Raw genomic sequence first — 9092 nt, 5'->3', positions numbered from 1 at the left:
GAACTGTAAGAAAATTCATTGAAATACAGATTTGTTCAAAATCTGCTTCAAAGGGTGTTTGAAAGGATACTTTAATTAAGTTGTTGCATTTGTTGTCAACTGGTTGAATGCAGGCGGGAAGCCCCCTGCTCTGTCTTGGATGGTGTCTCTAAACATGTGTGGAATAAGGATGCTGAAGCTTTGGCTAAAGCTGTGTCAAGTGTGATGGTTGGAAGACCTCCATGAGCTCTGACACTTTAGCTCAATTTGAGTCTATCAGCTCTGGCCATGAGTTTAGCTGCTTAGACTCTGTTTTGAAACTCAAACTGTAGGAACCTCCTGACCTAAGGGCTACAGGAGCAAAAGGGAGAATCTAAAAACAAAAAGAAAAATGTATATTGCCTTGGCTGGCTACAGATTAGTTTGGGGTATTTGAAATGGAATAGTGGGTCTGGATTCTTCTAACAGGTGACAGTTTTACCTTTTCAACTACCTCATTTTTTCCCCATAGATTTTTGTGAATTTATGCAGCTCCGAAACACTTTCAAGTGAACTGAAAGTTGTTTGTTTTCCAGATGAGAAAGGAGACTAAATCTGTGGCTTTTGAAGGTTACAAAGTAGAAGATTCTTAAAAGGAGAGGAAACAACCTTTAAAATACCTTAGTTACGGTTTTTACAGTCCCATTAGAATTCTTAATTTCTTTATTTACAGCTCATGCTTTTTTCAGTTAGTGCCATTGCCACATAGTTTCTCTAGGCTACTGGTTATGTGTCAAGGCTCTCTCTGATAGGTAGGAGCACCCTCTTCTTCTATTTACTGAGAGATAAAGGTGTTCAGCAGCTTTCAGAATCAGACTTGCTATAATATTTTTTCTTTTTTTTTTTCCCCAGCTATATTTAAGAAATACATTAGAAAGCAGGAGTTATTACAGTTTAGTGCTACATATTAGTACTGTGAATGAATCACATACAACCAGCTGCAGTGAGTTGCCCTGATTCTATTTGTTTCATAAAATTGAATATTAAAGCCAATACTTTCTAGTAGTGAGTAGATAGAGAAATAAGTGGGAAGTAAGCACCTCCATCTTTTAAAGAAATCTTAAAGAAACACAGGAAAATATGTTGTCAGAAATAATCCTGCCGTGTGAAGGAAATTCACTGAGTAAGGTAATGGGAATTTTCCAGCAAATTCCTATAATTACACCCCTATCACAGAATTTTAACAAGCTGTTTGGTGTTACCTTACAAACCAACATAAAGAAAAGTTCGTCTCCTTCGCTCCTTTTGCTGAGCAGTCAGCAGCAATTAAGCAGTAAACACTTGTTGGTCATTGGTTAGTGGTTCCCACAGTAAAAGTTATGCTCAAGTGAAGACAGGAGCACTGAAGCCAGAAAATCTTAACCTTTGTACCTAAGTGTACTCTGAGGAAGTTTACTCTATTTTTTCAACAAGCACTCTCATGAAAATGAAGTAATGCGTAGCTATAAATCTTTGCAGGATCGGTAATTGAATTCACATTTTGGGATTGGACTTTATATTGCTGACATTAAGCTCCATTCTAGAGGACAGTGAAGTCAGCTTAAAGCTTCCCAGTGACTTCCACAAGATAAATCAAGCTCAAAGTGAGCACTGAGCATTTTATGGCTCTTGCTAGGTACCCTCTTCAAGACCTGCAGGATTTCAAAACAAATGATCAATATTAAAATGTAAAGAAAGTTTTAAGGACATATTTAGCAGCAAGTCAAGGTCTGTGCTTAGTCTGGACAGTGGAAGATCACTGAGGGCAGTGGCAACGCAAAGGTGTGAAGGAAGCTGACATCACACACTTTAGCATTGGGGTGAAACGGTTGAAAGGGAGAGTTTAGTCGGAGGAAATGAGTAACCATCTGGCTGCATGTAGAGAAGTAAGAAGATGAGGGTTACAACTGCAGTAACATGTGTAAGGCTGCCAGCTATGTGGTTCTTAGACTTTAAATAAAGACAGGCTGCGTCCTCACAGACCCAAAAGCTGACGAGGGCTGTAGGGATTCCCCTTGGTCCCTTGCAGATGAGCTGACTGACGAAGGGTTATCTGGGGTTGTCTGCTTATCCCTTTGATTAATAACATCTGTTCCACGGCTGACAATACTGGGAACCGTACATCTATACCAGAGAATGAAAACGGGCAGCACTGTTTAACTCCTTTGGGATGTATGGTGTAGGACAGCTCTCTTGCCCAGTGGCCTACTCACCTTGTGTTGTCCCTCTAGCTTGCCTCGACAGGGATACCTGCCCAGAACGGCTTCATTTTCCACCTCTTTGCCGCAGTAAGCGGCGGCCAGCGGGGCCAGACCGGGCCCCAGTGGAGCAGAGCTGGCAGCTCCGCACGGGGCAGGAGGACCAGAAACAGCCTGAGCTGTGAGCGAGGAGCAGCTTTCTTGGCGAGGTGGGTCAATTTCACACGTTGTTCACCTCGACCTGTGAGCAGCGCACCTGGAGGGCGGCGCAAGCCCCTCTTATCCTCCCAAAGGCACCCGTGGCACCAGGTAGTCCCGGGCGCTGGGCACAGCAGCTGGGGGCGGGCAGGCTGCCGCTCGTCTCCGTTTACCCGGCAGGCGGGCGCGGGCAGGCTGCCTCCCACCCCCGTCCTGCGGCTGTCCCCGCCCGGGCAGGACTACAGCGCCCGTCGGTCCCTGCGCGCCGCCCCCACGTTCCCGCCTCTCGCCGCTATCGCCTGCCTCTTGCCAGCCGGGAGCCGGACCCGGCTCACCGAGGGGGCTGCGGCCGCCGGGCAGGGCAGGGCAGGGCAGGGCGGGGCGGGGTGCTGCGGGCGGTGGCCGCCCTCGGGGGCGGTGGCGGGGTGGAGCCGGGCGGCCCCGGCCCCGTCCGTGCGGGGGAGCTTCTCCCGCAGCCTCGCTGCCCTGTCCCGTCCGCTCCCGCCGCCGCGGCTCATGAGGTGAAGATGGTGATCCGCGTCTTCGTCGCCTCCTCCTCGGGCTCGGTCGCGGTGAGTGGGGGCGAGCGGCGGGGAAGAGGGAGGGAGGGAGGGGAGCGGGGCCGCCGCAGGCAGAGCTCAGCCTGCGGGGCCGGTGCTGCGCGGGGCTGGAGCCGCCGCTCGCCCGCCCCGCGGCTGCCGAGCCTGCCCTCGGCTCCCAGCCTTCGTCCCGCACGCCGACACGGACCCCAGACCCGAGAGTGCGTCCGTGGGCTGTCCTGGAGCGCCGAGCTGAATTCGCCGGGTTTGCGTGTGCGTTGGGGAGGAAAATGACAACTATCCCCCGCAAGGTTGCCAGAGCTTAAACTAGTTCGTAAATTGTCTTTGGCAAATCAAGCACCCCGAAACCCCTTTGTAGGGGACAAACCTTGGGTGTGTTTAAAGGGTCTTGAAGGTGATTAAACAGGGCTAAACTTGCCCGCTTGGCAGGCAGTCACCAGGTCCAGATCGCCTCGAGGGGCGCCGAGCCCGGGTAGGTACGGTGCCTTGGTGCCTGCACCGCTGCAGGATGGACAGATAAATACAAGGAGAGCCCAGGGACACTGGGCTTCAGGCCACCAGCACCTCTCTGCATTAAGAAATACTCTAGAAAAGGTACAGTTCCTTTCAAACTCTTTTTTGAAAAAGACATCACTGCGTTTGCTGTTTAATTGAAACTCATGCATCATTCTCTTGTTGAGTTAATTATGCATGTGACCTATGAATTTCCATATTTTCATATAAAGTGACAGTTTTCCGTTAAGGAAATCTGGATGTAAGTGTTCTACTAAATTTGTTCTTTAATGACAAACATCAGAATGATTTAAATATAATTGATGTTCTTTATGCTTCAGCAGTGAGGCATTTTTTGCATTGCAGAAGGATGTAGCACTGAATTTTCCCATCTGAAGATTTATTGTGTGTTCACTTCCTCCAGCCTTTTACTGTGTGGTACTAGTTTTCAGTTCAGTGGCATGATGACAGCTATATGTTCTGATATGTTTTGGCATGAAGTGTTCAAAATGCTTAGTGGCTGCATTACAGCTAATAAAGACTAATTATCCATTTGAGTAGCCAACTGAGTAAACAGAGCGTCTTCAGAACTCTATAATCCAGGTCCATCAAGCATCCATAAGAGAAACATCTTCTTCCCCACATGGGCAGTTGTTTCACGCTCTGGTAGCTTAGTATTGCTAGGTTTAGTTTCTGTTTCATGCCTCATAGGTTGAACAATAATACATGGGTTTGTATTTTGTTTTTGTTGAAGCCATAGAAAAGGGCCACATAGTTAGCTCACCCACATCTCTGGTCTGCAAGGAGGTTATTGATAGGGGTTTTTGGTTCTGCTCTCTCCATACACTGGCTGTCTGCAAGGTACATATCCTGTTAGCAACAGCAATATAAACCTCTTAACTATCTATTAACCCAACAAACCAAATCTGAATTTGACAAGCAATTTAATTTGCACATTAGTTCACTTGCTGACTTTTTTTCTTGGTTGGACTACAAGAAAATGATCTGTAATATAGGTAAGAGTTTGTATGCTGGTGATAGTGAAGTTTCTTCATCTAGACAGCAGTACGTCTGAGTACAGCCTAGCCAGAGAAGAACAGATTATTTAGTGATTGAAGGTACTGTTATACAGGACAAGAGCTGTGACATCTCTTTTCTGTCAATTTTTCTTCATCTGTGTTATCGCAGCATTTAAGAGCTTTCATTATGGGCTAGGTTCCTGGCTGTTCTCAGTGTCACATCATGGAGGCTTTTTTTCTGTGGGCTTTGCAGGGGGTGTCTGTAGATCCTGGTTAAGTGATGGAGGAAAATGAAAAAGAAAAAACTAATGTTAACTAGTTATGTGGGAATCTGCATCTGGAGAAAAAGATGGTTATTATATTGTATTGCATGTCTCTAAACATGGAAGTTTTAAACTTATTTTCATTCTCCTAGAACTAAACTTTAGTGTAAAGGAAACAAAAAGTGTTTGAGTATCTAATTCCTTGTTATCTCCTCCAGCCTTCAGCATGACTACATCAGCTGTTTTTTGAGATCCTGTGCAATTCATGAGACAGGATGATTTCCCTGTCTAGAGAAATGAGTATCCCTTATTGATCCTACTCTGTCTCCTGCTAAAAATGGTGTCAGAATCCATGATTTTATTTCTACCTGTAGGTCAACCTGAGTCAAATTGTAATCTAGCTGCTAGTGAGAGTGGATGTTGCTCAGATTAGTATCTGACCTGCTGTAATTGACCAAAAACTTCTATATGTAATACTGGCTGATAAACAAAAAACAATGTTGTTTTGACACAATTCACTTTCCTAATCTCACTACACATACTTTGTTAAATTACTTTTTAGTAAAAAAAAAAAAAGTCCATGTAGACTCTAGGATAAGCTTTTGTTTTGGTAAATATAGTGAGCTAAACTCTTTGTGTGTGACTCCTTTTGAAATTTTCAGAATACTGAGGTCAAATGATAGGCATTTGGCTGAAATATTCCTGAGAAACATACTGGTTATGTAGTGTATAACCAGGCTTCAGTCAGCACAGGATTCAGTTTGCATAAATATAATTTCCTCTAGAAACTACTAAAATATTTATTGATCTCGATACTTAGTGTAATTTCTTTTGTGAGAAAGAAGATAAAAATATGCAATTGTCATACATAAGTCTAAGAGATAAGTGCACACAGTGGTTTTAGGGGTCATTCAGAAGAATGAGGAAAGGAAATAATTGGAGCAGATGAGAAGGAGCCAAGAATAATATGAATTTTCCCTTCATTTAATCTTGGAGTTCTCCCTGCAATATCTTCCAAATATCTGAAGGTTCTTAGACCCTTGAGAGGTTACTGGTAATAATTGGGTTTTTTTGTGGTTTTGTTTTGTTTTGTTTGATTGGGGTTTTTTGTTTGGTTTTTTTTTTTTCTTTTTGTGGGTTTGTTTTTTTTTTTTTAATAGGAGCTATGAGTATAAACTCCTCATGAGCTTCAAGTAGCTCACAGATCCCAAAACCTAGCTGTTGCTTGAGTGGAAACATTGATTTTCAGTGTTTAGGGAAGCTGGACTGTGGTTTTAGCCTGTAGGGACGCTGTAGACAAGTTTCTGAGACCTTCTTGTGAGAAAGGAGGAGAGAAGCGTTGTGTGTGTGTGTGTGTACATTTCTGAATAACCTCATGTTGTTTGAAGCATGCATTAGGCAGATCCGATTGAATCACAATGTGAAGCCTCTGAATAGGCAGGCAGGCATGTTTCTACAAGCCTTACTGTCTCCTACTTTTTCTGACCTGAATTTCTACTTGTGTTGGTAAGCTGTGTCTTGAATTCCAAGCACTTCTTTGTAGGGCTGGGGAGACAGGCTTTGCTACTCCTCCCTGATAAGGACATTCAATGTTCTTTTGTGCCTAGGAGAAAGGTTATTTTTAAAGTAGCCTTTGCTTTTCTCCCTCAGCAGCGCTTCACTGTTTTCAGGAAATAGCTTATGTCCGTGTTTTTCACCAAATCGTTCCTAGGTGACTGTAATTTTATTTGTTTTACTTTTCTGAGTCTATTAATAAAAATTTACATTTGTGCTACCATATTATGTATTGACTCATAGTTAAATGGTTTTCAGTGTTTCAAAGCAGCTCTACCTTTGTCAGGAAGCTGGTAGCATTAGCTAAGTAACTCTATGTCTGGAATTCTTACAATTGTCTAGAAATACCAAATCAGAGAAGACTTCAGTCTTGCAGTCAGAGGACTGAGGATCATGTAAGGGGAATATCGTTGAAGAACTTTCAGATAATGGAGAAACCTCAAACAACTGCCTCACTTGTACTTTCTTCTTTGTGATATTTATTTATTGAAGCTTCACCTGTTAAGCTGGACAGATAATATAGGGAAGTTAATGGAATAATGGCACAGTGGGCAGAATCTACTCTGACTAGTGAGAGATGTGAACACACAAAAATGTCAGTGGGAAAGCATTTCATAAGGTGAGAAGAACACATCACTGAAATGAATTCCATTTAGTGTACAAGGGCAAGTGCTGCTCAACCACATTCTCCATGAAAACATGTTTAGAGGGACAGGAGGGTTTTAGAAGGAACAGCAACAACTTGAAAAGAATAGACTTTTTTTAAATGACCAAAACTTGGACTTTGACTCCTGCTACTGAAGAAAATGATGGATTTTTTTACTAGGAAGCTTGATAAGTGCAGTTACAGTTAAATTGTTTCTACAGCAAATATTGGGTTTATGAGACTAAAGCTTGGGTTTTGTTTAAGCGTATTATGGAGGTCAAACAAGTTGGATTTTTCGTTTCCTGGAATGATTTTAAATCACATTATAAAACATTGGAATGTCAGAATAATTACAGTCAAGTTTGTTTGGTTCACATGTTGTTGGGTAATGTAATGAAGACAAATACAGTGCTAGCATTCTTAAGGCTGAGCCGGTCTCCTATCAATGGTGAATTTCAACTCCACCCATGTTTGTACAAAGTCATTGTACTTCAACATTTCTCATAGCACTTCTCAGGAATATTGTGCATCTCACTGAGTGGGGTGGAATAAGTTAACTTATAATATGTCACTTAGAATATCCACCATCTAACTTTTTTTTTTTTTTGCTTCTCTGCACCCCAAAAGCACAACAGTCTAAATTGAAAGTGATTTGATTGAGTGATTTAAGTACCTTTTGTGAAAACAGTTAGTTATGGTGGTGATTTGCAGGAATTTACAACTTGTTGCATGTAATTTATAGAAGTTCAACTACCTATAATATAAAATAATAATCTTTGCAAATTATAAACATTATCATGATTTTTTAAGTTTATAATGTAGTAAAATCAGAGCAGCAGGTAAGTTAGCTTTTCAGAATTGAGACAGTCTTTACAGTTAGAAGTGATCCTGCAATATCTACTTGGGAAGTAGCAGTAAATTCTTAACCACAGAATTGCCTAACGTGTCAGCATGCCAAGGGTACACCTGTTGGATTGGATCTTCAAAGCCTGATTTATGAATCCCACATGAATATTGTACTTTGTCACTTCACTTGGTCAAGATGGTGCTTTTGGTTGTTCACCTGCAGAGCGGTGCTGTAACCACAGTAGTGATTCTGGATGAAAAAAGTTGGATCCTTTCTCAGTCACTGGACACATCATGTGTATCCATGTCTTGGACATTAGCAGTTATATCATGCCCGTAGGAGAGATCTGGAGACTTTCTGGATTTAGTCCCTTTGACTGACAAAATTAGTTCCCTCATTCTTCCTCAAGTTTCTTATCGTCAGGTCAGTGGCTTCATATTCCTCTTTGCTGGCTTCTGTCAGTCCTGTTTTGCAGGGCTGTGGTAGAGGGGGCCTGAGAGCCTCACTCATGACTGTGGATTCTGTCAGGCAGGGAGGGCAGTGCTGGTTTTCACCTTTAGCTGGTTTTCACCTTAAGGCCTATGGATTTAGGTTTCAAGTCTGTATTCCAAATAAGTCTAAATTCTAGTTAATTCTCCTGCCTTGTGATAGAGAGAACTGTGAGAACAGCAGTTTAGATAGCTCAATGAACACGTTCAGGAGGGAGCCGAGTGAGAACCCTAGTCACAAGGATGCAGGTGGAATTTGTGTATGGTATTCAGTACCTAAGAGTTGCACCATTCTTGTATGCTCTAGTGCTTTTCAAATATTTACATTTCTTCTTGGCAGATAAACTATGTCAGAAATAATGCTACCTTGAAGAACATGCTGTGGACTATGCAGTGTCATGAGCAGTAGGACAGTTACTGACCTTTGATTACAGTTGTAGCTGTAATAAAATTTCAAAGGAGGTGTTGTTCTGACTGGGCTTAAGAAAACTTTTCCCCTTTGTTTTTCTATAGAGTACAGCAGTGTCAAAGTGCGAGTCCCCAAATGGGCATACTGCACTGATGGTGACCTGTTCTCCTTAATTTTCCACCCATATCGTCAAAGCCTAGAAATTCTTTTTCCTGACCCTGATCATAGTGTCAGTGATCACTGGATGTCACATATAACTGAATTTGAATATATTAATGAAAAAGAATATTGAAATAATAACTAACTTGTATGCGGTTTATTAGTACAAATTACTTTTGGAATGCTTTTATTTTCCATATTGTTTTGCAAAATGGAAATTAATTTGGGCACATAACTGTCTAGAGAAGGAAAGGCAGGGATT

General features: G+C 42.4%; 1 protein-coding gene across 4 annotated transcripts in view; it reads left to right on the top strand.

The window, feature by feature from the left end:
* The first annotated feature begins 2821 nt into the window (after positions 1-2821).
* The window catches only part of SH3BGRL2 (SH3 domain binding glutamate rich protein like 2), a 38708-nt gene continuing 32437 nt past the window's right edge, over positions 2822-9092 (top strand). For 3 of the 4 annotated variants that reach the window (XM_032683653.1, XM_032683651.1, XM_032683654.1), the window contains exon 1: positions 2826-2965. In XM_032683653.1, coding sequence (XP_032539544.1) covers positions 2921-2965 — 45 coding nt within the window. In that variant the 5' untranslated portion in view covers positions 2826-2920. Of the gene's footprint in view, positions 2966-9092 lie in introns of all 4 variants that reach the window. The other variant, XM_032683652.1, reaches the window with a different exon arrangement.

This window comes from Chiroxiphia lanceolata, chromosome 3 (genome assembly GCF_009829145.1).
Source record: "Chiroxiphia lanceolata isolate bChiLan1 chromosome 3, bChiLan1.pri, whole genome shotgun sequence".
NCBI lineage: Eukaryota > Metazoa > Chordata > Aves > Passeriformes > Pipridae > Chiroxiphia > Chiroxiphia lanceolata.
This window is presented reverse-complemented; position numbering and strand designations above follow the sequence as displayed.